At 38.4% G+C, this 13667-nt stretch overlaps 1 protein-coding gene across 11 annotated transcripts in view; it reads left to right on the top strand.

The window, feature by feature from the left end:
- Positions 1 to 13667, top strand: part of ARHGEF33 (Rho guanine nucleotide exchange factor 33) — an 86029-nt gene that overhangs the window by 28784 nt on the left and 43578 nt on the right. For 9 of the 11 annotated variants that reach the window (XM_055242450.2, XM_055242449.2, XM_055242452.2 and 6 more), the window contains exons 3-8: positions 344 to 453; positions 2375 to 2424; positions 7135 to 7278; positions 9918 to 10082; positions 10712 to 10833; positions 13115 to 13257. In XM_055242450.2, the coding sequence (XP_055098425.1) occupies positions 429 to 453; positions 2375 to 2424; positions 7135 to 7278; positions 9918 to 10082; positions 10712 to 10833; positions 13115 to 13257 (649 nt within the window). In that variant the 5' untranslated portion in view covers positions 344 to 428. The remainder of the gene's footprint in view (positions 1 to 343; positions 454 to 2374; positions 2425 to 7134; positions 7279 to 9917; positions 10083 to 10711; positions 10834 to 13114; positions 13258 to 13667) is intronic. The other 2 variants (XM_055242457.2, XM_063618120.1) reach the window with 1 other exon arrangement.

Here is a 13667-nt window from a genome sequence, read left to right as displayed (position 1 = left end):
GGGTGACAGAGCAAGGCCTTGTTTGAAAAAAAAAAAAAGAAAGAAAATTTCCTTAAAATATAACTTGCTAATAAAACCAATAGGTCTTAATTAATTGATTTGATCCAAATAAGAATGTAGCATATTGAAAAACTACCCTAAATTTGAATAATGAATTTCATATGTATTCACAAAATATTTACCGTTATGCTAAATGTTTACTCAACTTAATATTTTTCCTCTTCTGAAATTGCATGTACCTCAAGCTGTGTTCATTTCAATTTTTTAAAGTTAATATATGAAGTAAATCCAGTTTCTTTGACAGTTTTACTTGTTATCCCTTACTCTTGATTTGAATTGACAGGTGCAGGGGAGAGGAGGTGGCCTGAGCCAGGACGATGAGGATGCAATGTTGAAGAATAAACTGGAGAAGAGAAGTAACCGGCACTATGGAAAAAAACAAAACAAAGCAAGGTCAGATTTTTCTATGTCTTGCTTTAGGACTTAGGATTCAAGGAATATAGGTTTTTGTCTTGTCTTACCACTGTCTCGAGACATGACAAAGTATGTTAACTATTTTCATTTCCCTATCATCATATAATGACTATGAAGAATATAGACTGGGTGCTGAAAAATTAGGAAATGCTATCAGAATTTGGTCTATGTTGTTACTTTATTTTTCTTAGCAATAACTTTAGGACTGCCTCAGAACAACATGCTGGGTAAGGCCAAGACACAGATTCAACTACTAGACATCTGTCACCTTCTAGACTAGCCTAGAAGCATAAGTGCTTTCTCTTTTAATCTTTACCGTGTAAAAAGTAGATTTACCATACAGAAGTAGATTCTCTTATCGTCTCCAATTTACAGAAAAGGAAACAGTCATAGGGAAGTCAGGTGACAATTACAAAGTATCAAAGTTAGGTCTGGGATCTGGATATTTCCTCCCAAGCCCTGATTCTTGTTATTATACCAGGCTGTTGGGACATAGTATGAAATCGTCTAAATAATCTTTACTCAAGCTTATGCAGGAAGTTTGGGTAACCTCAAATCACATGGATTTTATAGGGACAGCCTTCTGTGTGTATAAATTCTGGGCTAAGTTTATGTATTATTTATGGACTTAAATACCAAAGTTGGAGGGGTTTCCTGTACCAGCATGCCTTAAGAGAACAATATACACATCCACAAAACCAAATGTTTGCAACCAGGGACTTCCTCTATAAACTGCTTGATGCATACAGTGTGACACACTGGAGATGAAGCTAAATGGATAAGCAACGAGCTGAATGTTTTACATGGATTGCCTCATATTTATGGCCAACCAATGTGGTTCTGAAAAGTACATTCTAGGCCGATCTCTTTTTCTCTCTAGGTTGTGAATGGTTTTCTTTTCTTTTCTTTCTTTTTTTCTTTCTTTCCTTTTTTTTTTTTTTTTTTTTTTTTTGAGACAGAGTTTCGCTCTTGTCGCCCAGGCTGGAATGCAATGGCATGATCTCAACTCACTGCAACCTCCACCTCCCGGGTTCAAGCAATTCTCCTGCCTCAGCCTCCCGACTAGCTGGGATTACAGGTGCCTGCCACCACACCCAGCTAATTTTTGTGTTTTTAGTAGAGACAGGGTTTCACCATGTTGGCCAAGCTGGTCTTGAACTCCTAACCTCAAGTGATCCACCCGCCTTGGCCTCCCAAAGTGCTGGGATTAGAGGTGTGAGCCACCACGCCTGGCCTGTGAATGGTTTTCTACAACCTACTACTTCCTCTGTGTGTGCCCTGTGTTTCTCAAAGTCTAGTATTATACATTACTGTTTTCTTCTGCCTGCATCCTTCCCAGAACCTTTCTGTTGACAATTCCTTTTATCAGCCCTCTTGCCCAGGAGGACAGCAAGATTCGTTTAGCTGAACTTGGCAGTGACAGCAGGGCACAGTTCAGAAGTCTGGCAAAGATCAGAGGTGGAAGAAGTAGAGGATACTTTATGCAAGCTCGCTGAGATCACTAAATGCCTGGCTAAGAGCCGCCTTCCTGACTGTAGAACTGTCCTCGCAGGTCAATTTCAGTTAGCCTCAAGAACATAAAGGAGACACTTCCTGCAAATTCCTTTCTGGCTATTTAATAATCACACCTCATTCAGTTTGGTTGAGAAACTTCCCTACTGTGGTAGAACGTGGTTTTCTATTGCAAGAGTATATCAGGTAGATAATGGTTTAGTGATTAGGATGTGTGAATATGGACACCACCTACTTCAGCTCATTTTTTATTCCCCGGAATCATTGGTTTCTTGTCATGCGGGCACATATGTAGGATCCTGTAAGTTCCCTTATTCCCTGCATGTATCTGGAGAAGATAGGGGCAGAATGAGTAGTGTTGATTAAACAAAGCTCTTTCTCCCTGCAGGAGAGAATGAACATATGCCGGTGAATAATCCTTCCACGCAGATTTACCAGGTAAAGACAAATCGATTGTTTCGAATGCTCCCATGTATAATAGCGATGACTGACTATTCTTTATGTGTAGATGTTTTTAGCACTCACAAGTGCTTCCGCATATATCGTTGCACTTGTTCTCTTAACAGGGCTGTGAGACAGGCACCTCAGTGGGTCCCGCCGCTCACAGTGTACTTTGGAGAGAACTGAGTTTTTTTTTTGAGACAGGGTCTTGCTGTGTTGCCTAGTCTGGTCTTTAACTCCTGGGCTCAAGCTCAGCCTCCTGAGTAGCTGAGGCTATAGGTGAGCACCACTGTGCCTGGCTGAGAACTCATTATTGAAAGACAAGTTATCTCGTTTATAAAATGCAGCACTACCACCCCCACCTCAACTCTGCTTCTCTTGCCTGCTGCCCCCGTCGCCATGGCCATTACACTGCAAGATAACATTTCCATCAGAGAGGAGAGGGCAAAATCTGTTTTTCTTACTTTTCTATTTTAGCAGGGAGAATTGAGAATGAAAAGGGGAGTAACATTGCAAATGTTCAAATATCTGTACAGGAAAAACTTTCAAGCTCTTTTTAAACAATGGGAACAATTTGCTTTACAAGGAAGATAAAATTTCTGCAAACATCTTTGCAGTAAGAGTCATATGAGATTGCTTTGGTCCTCTAAGTGGTATTTACTTGGCTTCTGTCTCCCAACTGTAAATTTAAAGTACATCTCTGTTCTTAAAAATCATGGAATTTTATTCTGACATAATTTGTAATATAAAAGCAGCTTGGGCTAGGGAAACCCATGCTTCTCTCCAGACTTCAGGCAGTGCTGTGTGGAATACGTGAAAAGGAAGAAAACATTGACAGAGCTTGGTGGGGGTTGGGAGAACGGATGCTTTCAAAGTTAATCTAAGGTTTTAAGCCCTGGTAACTAGGAAAAAGAGTGCTCTCTCAAGCAGAAATACAGGAGTCCAGAAGAGTAGATAGTTTAGGGGAAACGTTATTTAGATTTGTCGAGTTTAAGTGACAGTAAAGTGAAAATGACAACTAGTTCCCAGAATTATCATGTAAGAGATCATTGCTATAAACCAAATTAGGGCAAGTCAACGCAGGATTATGAAAACACTATTTAACTGTATTGCCCCTAGACTCAGGCCAGCTATAGGATGAATGGGGGAAACAGCCTCATTTCAACTGAGTACACATTTATTAAGCAGTTACTATGTGTAAAGTCTACTGCTTGTCCTCATGGCAGATTAAACAGATGAAACAGACATTCTCATTGATTTTTATGTGTCCATAACCTGAAAAACACATAGAATAATAGCTCTTACAAGGTAAGCTGTTGAAAGAATTGTGATAGAGGCATTGATACAATTCTGTGGGGAAGGGATGAATTAATATTGACTGGAGGATTTGAGCTTGGTACTTAAGGACAAGTTGAGCATTTGACAAGTAGGCATAGGTAAGGTTGTTTTGGGCAGGGGGACTAGCTTGAACAAAGGCCTAGAAGCAAAAAATGGGTCTTCACTCAGTGCTGCTTTGATGCCTCACTGGTCCAAGTCCTCCAGACGCTTTCCCTGCCCACTTCCCCTCTGTTCTCATCTGACCTGTGTATAACATTTGAATGAGTATGAGTACCTCTTTAAAGTCAGGTATGATTTAAAGTCTATTATAGATTTTATGTAGGTCACTCCCTGAATGTTGGCTAAATATAGCCGCAGTGGGGGTGGCCTCATTATCTTATTGCACTACAAATCCTAGTACATCTGTTCGCAGTGGAACACACAAAGCAACGGAAGTGAAGTTGGTCTATATGACCTCTGTGATGCTATTATAACCCCATCCTTGTTTTAAAAGAACACTTCCTAAGCCCCAGTCTGTTTACTCCAAGCAACATTTAACCAAAAGAAGAAGAAGAAAGAGGAGAAGTAAAGAAAGAAGAGAAAGAGAAAGGAGGGAAGCTGGGGAGGAGTTAACCATAATAGAACAAAATCCATACTAGAAGGGAGGGCACCAGAAGCAAGATATAATATTTTGGTAATTCTCTATCTCATTTTATTTTCTGGATAGATCCTATCCCTACCTGACATTATCGTATGTATCACCTTGTTTTTTAATTCTCTGTCTCCTCATCTAGAATGTAAGCTCTAAGGGCAGGAATTTAGTCCATTTTGCTCTCTGTTGTATTCTCAGTGTAAAGTACAATGCCTGGCATATAATACATATTCAATAAATATGAGTTGAATGAATGAATGGATGACTATATTACAAGATGTCTATATTGCTTTGAGCCAGGAGGTCTCATGCAGTCATTCAGTCTTGTGCCAAACAGTGTTGGAAAGATTTTGTCTGGTTCTTTGGAAAAAAAGAAGAGATCCTCACTTCATACCTTAATCAAAACAAATGCCAAAGTGAATTAAAGGTTTACATATAAAAGAATTCAAACCATAACATTTTAAAATAAGTGAATATTTATCTTGTCTCCAAATGTGAAATGTCTAAGTTAAAAAGCACTGGAAGAAATCACAAAGAAAGAGATTTGAGAGTTGATCCACATTACAATTTAAACTATTTCCATCATGAAAATATTTTAAACAAATTCAGAGGCAAATAACAAAATCAGAAAGACACAACAACTATTTCAAAGGTTTAATTATAAATAAGTAGTTCATGAAGGTGAATAAAAATGGAAACTTCTAAAACCCTAGTAGAAAATTAGCAAAGAACACAATTTACCAAAGTAAAATTATAGATAGCTAAGAAAAAGTTGAAGCTCAAAGAAGCAATGATTAAAATAAGGAGTATTATATTTTCACTAAATAGCAAATAATAATAATATTTAGTTCTGGTGAATGTGTGTAATTGTTAGAAACTTCTAGAAAAGTCTATTCCCTATTTCCTTTTTCTCTTATCCTTTGTCCACTGCACATACCCCTCTCAAAGTCGTTGAATCAGAGCTCTTTTCCCGAGTCAGGCTTCTCTTGCCTGACTCGTTTTACCCTAGATTACTTCATTTTGCGTATAGATTATTAAAATTATTATCCCATTAACATGAGAGGGGATCCCATAATTAAGGCAACAGATGTGGGAACTACACAATTTAGTGCTAGCCCAACACTCACACTAATGATTTCAACTCCAGCTGTGTTTTAAGCTCACTTGTAGCCTTAGGATTGTAAACACTGTGGCTTCTTCTATTTCTATTGTTTTATGTATTTTATTATTCAAGGTATGTTTTTCTAAATCCATGAATTTAGGATATTACATATCATATATAATGTTTCCAAGAATATACAGCCATATTGCTATAACTTTTCAAATCCTCTGGTCAAATATAATTTGTATAGTTATTAATCAGTTGAATATATTGCCTCTCTGTGATATAGTAGCTTTCCCTTTGGGTCAGATACTACCTAACATCTTTGACCCACAGGCATTTCATATTTAGGAATTTATTCTAAGGAAATAATCTGAAATATATATAAAATTTTAAAACAAAAACACAATATGACAGCATTAGTTACAACACTGAAAAATTACAAGCAACATAAATTTCCAACAAAAGAGAATGGGTAGGTAAACTCTGGCAAATCCATAGGATGGAATATCATGTAGCCATCAAAATTAGACATTTAGAAAAATTTTGAAGGCTATTGTAAATGCCTTATTAGAATATTAGGAGGGAAAAAAGAGAGGTAGAATCAAAATGTATCTGCAGTGTGATTTCAACCGTATAAACATCTGCATTTATATGCATAGAACAAAATAGAAGGAAACGTGAGTGTTAATGGTTATACTGAAATAATGAAATTTGGAATGATTCTATTTGGTGATTCTCTTTTTTCTTCATTTTTCTCTGTAATGAAAATAATTTAAGAAAATAAGTGATGTGCCAAAAGGACCTCTAATTGAAACACTACGGGAACCAGTCCTACAGTAATAGGTTTCATCGTCAAAACCTGCCATTGAAAGTTTTCTAGGATTTGTAAATCCTGATTGAGACTCAGTCTCTTTTTGCCATTGAGGAATGTTCTTCTGATACTAGAGAAGTTAACTCTTCTAGGCCTGTGGTGTATCCAGGGATCGATAAGCACACGAGGCTGCATGTCAGTCTCAATAAGGCCCTGCAACAATGATTTGAAGGGTCAGCTTCTGCAGGGAATGTAGAGGAGTAGATATGGGAAGTTTACTCTCGACATTCAGATTACTTGCTGCTCACTTTGTATTTTAAATTATTGGAAGATTGAAGTTGGCAGAAAACTCGTGTTGCTTCTGCAGTGATCCTGGTTTAGGGGGAAACCAAAGCAATTACCTTGGTCTCCTTGCCATCGTGTATGTGCCACTGCGAAACACCTGGCTTTTGCTTTTATAGAATTGTAGGAATTGGGAAGTTTCCCAAACCTTGACATTTATGACTTTACAAGGTTCCCAAGGCACAGGTCCAGTCCCCCTAATTTACCTCTTGGTAGCCTCCTGGCCTGGGTAATGTGGCAAAAAGGAAGAAATGTCCATAAAACACAAGTTGAAATTTGTGAAAATTAAGTATGAGGCCTGAGGGATCTTTCATGAAAAAAACAATTGGAAGACACTGACTAAAATTCATCTTAAGAAGAGTTAAGAAGCCAAGAAAAGAAAGAAAATTGAGAATCAGAAATTAAGAGCAGGAAATAGGAAGAATTCGGACTCCTCTCCCCTATTTCTTTGAGCATAAGATGCCCTCTGTGGTACCGTAGGCTTCGAAGTACAAGTCTTCCCTGAACCTACCTCCAGTGGGAGCCCGCCTCCAGCGGCAGGATGGAGGGATCATAACCTCTCTAGAGCAGCTTCATGAAAAAATCAACGAGATGAGGAACGTGTTCAACTCGCTGGAGAACAAGGTAGACACCCATTTCTAATCCTTGGGGTGGGCTGTGGGCTGTCAAAAAAGAAAGCTGAAGAGAGCAGAGAAAAGTTGTTAAGATCGTGTCTTCACAGTATTTATTGTTTACAAGGGAGTGGTCAGGTTGGTAGCTGAAAACCGCTCTGTAGGGGCTAAAGATAGTAAGATCCCTCAGCATCTTAAAAGTGACATGTTGCATCAGGTGTGTGTCCTCCTGACGGCTTCCCCTCCCTGGCTGGTCAGGGCTGTGAAGCTGTTTACAAAGCAGTAGCAACACTTCAGTGGCAGGTACTCATGGAGCTCAGAGTAATATGTTGGTAGGAAATGGGCACATGACTTAAAAATAGCTTCAGAATTCCCAGAGTTCCTATGTCACCTGGCTGTTAGGGGAAAATTTTAATAATTTTTTGAGAGCTGGGATTCTGCAGGGAGGAAGGTCCTTTTCCTAGGAGTCTGCAGCTGCCTTTTGGTCTCTGCAGAAAACTCTGCCTAAGGGAGCAAGGATAATGAAACCTATTTCTGTTGGATAGTGGTTCCCTTTTTATTTTTTTTTCCAAGCAGGAAACCTAAGTGAATGTCACTAAGAAGAATGTCAGCTTTCCTTCTTCCAATTTTAAAAATTGCATGCATTTTTGATTTAATGTTATATAGCCATCAATTTTATTTATTTTGCTCACAGAAGATACATTTACATAATGAAAAATTACCAGATCAGAAAGTGGTTGATCTGGTGATTTAATCCACCATGATGACTGAATTAGGACATGAGCCAAAATCCATTGCAAAGATTAATTATAATTAAAAATGATTGAAATGAAAAATAGATTGCTCATGATGTTTCCCAGCCTTCTAGACCCAAATACTTGACAGGCCCTGCTTTTTTTCCTCAGAATGATCTCTCTGGTTCCTCTCATTTCTCTCTATTCCCAGCAATCCTTTGTAAGGCACAATGAACCACAAAGTCCTATATTTTAAAAATGTGATATAGGAGACAAAGTCACTGTATAGTGAGTGGGAGGTGCCATTGCAGGTGGGAATCATGTGGATGACCTGATTCTGAAAATGTTCAGAAATACACACTCAAAGAAACTTTGTTAAGGTATCTGGACTTTAGTTTTCATTCCTTTAAAGTAAAAATGCTTGAGGCCGGGCGCAGTGGCTCGTGCCTGTAATCCCAGCACTTTGGGAGGCCAAGAAGGGTGGATCACCTGAGATCAGGAAATCAAGACCAGCCTGACCAACATGGTGAAACTCTATCTCTACTAAAAATACAAAAATTAGCCGGATGTGGTGGTGCACGCCTGTAATCCCAGCTACTTGGGAGGCTGAGGCAGGAGAATCATTTGAACCCAGGAGGCAGAGGTTGCAGTGAGCCGAGATCATGCCACTGCACTCCAGCCTGGGCGACAGAGCAAGACCCTGTCTCAAAACAAGACAAAGCAACAACAACAACAAAAACTTGATTATAGACTAAATCTTCTAAATGGTTCTGTTTTAAAGAGACATGTGGAGCTAAGAGTTCCTCTACTTAATAGAGTGTAAGATCATAAATGTCAAGAAAGTAATGTTATTATCTTATTGTTATTATTCACTTACTGTCTGTTGAAAATGCTTTTTTCATTTGTTCAATAAATAAAACTGAACTTTAGAAATGCTCCATTTTCTCCACATTTCTGTTTGTGCTTAACTTTTTGATTTACCACCTAAAGGGGGAGAAGAATGAATGTTTCTTGAACATCTATGTACCAAGTATGCGCTATGGTAGGCAGCTTACCTACATTTACTCATTTAATTCTCAAGGCAGCCTTGTGAAATAGATATTATTATAGCTATTTTATGGATGAGGAAACTGCTACAAAAAAGTTAACCAACATGCCTAAGGTCCTAGTACTTTAGGGTAGAACTAGGATTTGTACCCTACCTGATCCAAAACACCTCTTTCATGATGTCAAAGTTGACCTACATGACCAGGACTGACTGCTGGAGGTGATTCATATCGCCGTCAACAACATTCTGAGCTCCTACCATACCCTACCAGATATTTCTTTGCCTTCCTTATGAGTTAAAGCCCACCATCATTCAAAATACCGTTACCTCCTTTCCCATGATATCATCCAAGAGTATTTTTTTTAAAAAAACCTTCTTTCCTTTCAAATAAATTCTCAGTTATGCTTAGTTGTTACTCTGTTTATTCTTTAATTTCTTAAGAAAACAAGAACTGAATTTCCTTGCCTCTCATAATAACCAGAGAGAATATGACCCATTTTCTTCTTTCACAGAATTAGAAGAGTTATTGGATCAAGATTCACATACATGTTTCTTTTCAAGCAAATCTCATTTTAATCAAAGGTGTTAGAATAAACAGAAGCTTGCAGAAGCACTTGTAAACTTAATTAACAGCTTGCTTTCTTGTCATTTATCAAGCTTCAGCATGTGCTATATATAAAGAAGACACTCTTTTTCTTAGATAAATGGGGCCAAGGTTGTCTTAAGTTGTCCAAACTGAAGTACACTAGTAAATGAGGTCTGTAGATTTTCAGGAGCCTCGTTTCTCAAACAAAAGAAAACTTCAAGGGCCAATGGTGCCACTTACAGTAATTTCCAGCAAATTGAATTAACTTTTCATGCATTATTTAGTTGCAGGCCCTAGCCTCCGAACTCAAAACTGGTTTCACAGAAGCAATGCAAGAACTGTCAAGAATTCAACATGGAGAATATGCTTTGGAAGAAAAGGTTAAGAGCTGCAGATGTTCCATGGAAGAAAAAGTTACTGAGATGAAGAATTCATTAAACTATTTCAAGGTAGGCCCCTCTTTAATTTCCCCGCTGACAAGAGAATTTTGGTCTCAGTAACAGGAGTAGAAAACTTGCCATTTTCTGGCTGGGTGTGGTGGCCCACACCTGTAATCCCAGCACTTTGGGAGGCCAAGGCAGGTAGATCACAAGGTCAGGAGTTCGAGACCACCCTGGCCAATATGATGAAACCCCATCTCTACTAAAAATACAAAAATTAGCCGGGTGTGGTGGCGGGTGCCTGTAGTCCCAGCTACTCGGGAGGCTGAGGCAGGAGAACCGCTTGAACCAGGAGGTGGAGGTTGCAGTGTGCTGAGATCATGCCACTGCACTCCAGCCTGGGCGACAGAGCAAGACTCTGTCTTAAAAAAGAAAAAAACGAAAACTTGCCTTTTTCCATAGCAGCCAAATATAAGAATTTTTCCTCTGGGCCATTCATAGTTATCATGGAAAAATATCTTTCATGTTTTCTTTTTTGGAGCTCTGTGTTAAAATTTGAGGCCACAATGGAAGTAAACTTTTTAATTGCTCATTCATTCATTCAATAAATATGTATTAAAAGTGTACAGTGTGCTAGATTATGTTATATACTTTTACCCCATGTACCACATTAAAATATAGCAATTCTTATTTTTTAGGAAGAGCTGAGCAATGCCATGTCGATGATCCAAGCCATCACTTCCAAACAAGAAGAAATGCAACAGAAAATCGAGCAGCTTCAACAGGAGAAGCGAAGAGAATCTCGAAAAGTTAAAGCCAAGTGAGTGTCTTTTAAAAATGTACCAAAGGCAAACCCATAAGCAATGGCTTCTGCAGAGGAACTGGGAACACCTTCCCCACTATCAGTATATAGCTAGCTGGCCACTGTGCTCCACAGCTCGGCATGCGACGGAGGTTATAGAATTATAAAATTGGTTGATACCAAAGATGGATGGTACCTATTACCATAGAAAAATCCATTTAATACAATATGTAAAATAAAAGTGACATAAAATGGCATGAATGCTTTGATTACAAGTGTAAAAATACGTAAAATAACAACTAGAAAGATATACTTAAAAATAATGATAGTTATGTTAAGGTAGTGACACCATCAGTGATTTTCTTTTTTTATTAATTTTCTAAAATGTCTCTAATGTGATTATTATTTTAATTCTAGGGTTGAAAATAAATTTATGTTAAACGATGTCTGGACCAGGTTGAATCAAGTAAAGTTTCACCATTAAACATATATAATCTTTATTGTTACTTATGTGGTTTTCTTTTTCCTTTTTTCTTTTTTTTTTTGGAGACAGAATCTTACCCTGTTGCCCACGCTGGAGTAGTGGTATGATCACAGCTCACTGCAGCCTTGAACTCCTGGGCTCAAATGATTCTCCCACCTCAGTCTCCTGAGTAGCTGGGACTATAGGTGTGGCCATCATGCTAGCTAATTTAAAAAAAAAAATTGTAGAAATGGGGTTTCCTTAAGTTTTCCCAGGCTGGTCTTGAACTCCTGGGCTCAAGTGATCCTCCTGCCTTGGCCTCCCAAAGTAGTGGGATTACAGGCATAAGCCACAGTGCTCAACTTACTTATGTGTTTTTAATATCACTAAATTGAAAATAGAAATGTAGGAATAATATGTGTGTGACCCTGGAGAATAGGTTGTTTTCAGGAGAGGACCTGCTGCTTCCTGATACTTTCGAGTTGCATTGCTAAGCGAATATAAATCATTTCAAGCAAATTGTCACCACTGCAAACTCTAAAGATCCCGATGATAAGGAAGCCAGCAACAAAAAAATAAGAATGTGGATATTATAATTAGAAGGGTGATTTGTAAATATTTGAAGTTTTTTCTCCAGCTGAGATGATGAATTAAGTTGAACCATATGAATTGCTAGTATTTGACCACTTTTAATTTTCTTTTTTTTTTTCTTTTTTTTATTATACTTTAGGGTTTTAGGGTACATGTGCACAATGTGCAGGTTTGTTACATATGTATCCATGTGCCATGTTGATTTCCTGCACCCATTAACTCGTCATTTAGCATTAGGTGTATCTCCTAATGCTGTCCCACCCCCCTCCCCCCACCCCACAACAGTCCCCGGAGTGTGATGTTCCCCTTCCTGTGTCCATGAGTTCTCATTGTTCAATTCCCACCTATGAGTGAGAACATGCGGTGTTTGGTTTTTTGTCCTTGCGATAGTTTACTGAGAATGATGGTTTCCAGTTTCATCCATGTCCCTACAAAGGACACGAAATCATCATTTTTTATGGCTGCATAGTATTCCATGGTGTATATGTGCCACTTCTTAATCCAGTCTATCGTTGTTGGACATTTGGGTTGGTTCCAACTCTTTGCTATTGTGAATAGTGCCACAATAAACATACGTGTGCATGTGTCTTTATAGCAGCATGATTTATAGTCCTTTGGGTATATATCCAGTAATGGGATGGCTGGGTCAAATGGTATTTCTAGTTCGAGATCCCTGAGGAATCACCACACTGACTTCCACAATGGTTGAACTAGTTTACAGTCCCACCAACAGTGTAAAAGTGTTCCTATTTCTCCACATCCTCTCCAGCACCTGTTGTTTCCTGATTTTTTAATGATGGCCATTCTAACTGGTGTGAGATGGTATCTCACTGTGGTTTTGATTTGCATTTCTCTGATGGCCAGTGATGATGAGCATTTCTTCATGTGTTTTTTGGCTGCATAAATGTCTTCTTTTGAGAAGTGTCTGTTCATATCCTCTGCCCACTTTTTGATGGGGTTGTTTGTTTTTTTCTTGTAAATTTGTTTGAGTTCATTGTAGATTCTAGATATTAGCCCTTTGTCAGATGAGTAGGTTGCAAAAATTTTCTCCCATTCTGTAGGTTGCCTGTTCACTCTGATGATAGTTTCTTTTGCTGTGCAGCACTTTTAATTTTCAAAAATAGCAATTTATATAGTTCAACCTAATAATTCAGACATTTTCTTGAGTTGTTCTGAACTGAATCTCCTCGTAACCTATCAGATATTAAGAACCAGAATAGCCTTGTCTTTGTTTCTGTTTCCTAGGAAAACTCAAAAAGAAGAGCACAGCTCACAGGCCGGGCCTGCCCAAGCACAAGGAAGTCCTTTTCGTTCAATCAATATCCCTGAGCCTGTTCTTCCAACCGAAGACTTTACCAACCTTTTGCCTTCTCAGGCCTATGAAAAAGGTACAGTTCACAAATCATACTGAATTAATCAAGTATTTTTTCCCCAATTCCTAGGGCTTAAGAATGGGCTTAAACCCTCCATCTTTGTTAGAAGAAAATGGTGTATTGTGTAGAATTTTTCTGCTTGTAACAGGAATTCAGAAGAATCCAGAGGATCTGAGACCACGAGAGTCTGCCCAATTTTAAATATTTTTTTTGGGTGTGTGGTGGGGGGAATACTAATCTGGATACTTCTAAATTTCTATTGAATTAAAAATAATTTATTGTACAATCATTACTATGCTAACCCATAAGAGAGAAATGTTAGAAAAAAATCACTTACTCTAATAAGTTATTTTATTGGCAGTTTAACTCAGCACCTGTCTTCCTCTGGAAAACCAGAGCTGATGTTGCCTGTGGGCTGAAATAGT

The sequence above is a fragment of the Symphalangus syndactylus genome, chromosome 14, assembly GCF_028878055.3.
Source record: "Symphalangus syndactylus isolate Jambi chromosome 14, NHGRI_mSymSyn1-v2.1_pri, whole genome shotgun sequence".
Classification (NCBI taxonomy): domain Eukaryota; kingdom Metazoa; phylum Chordata; class Mammalia; order Primates; family Hylobatidae; genus Symphalangus; species Symphalangus syndactylus.
The sequence above is the reverse complement of the archived record's forward strand: the minus strand, read 5'-3'. Positions and strand labels throughout refer to the sequence as shown.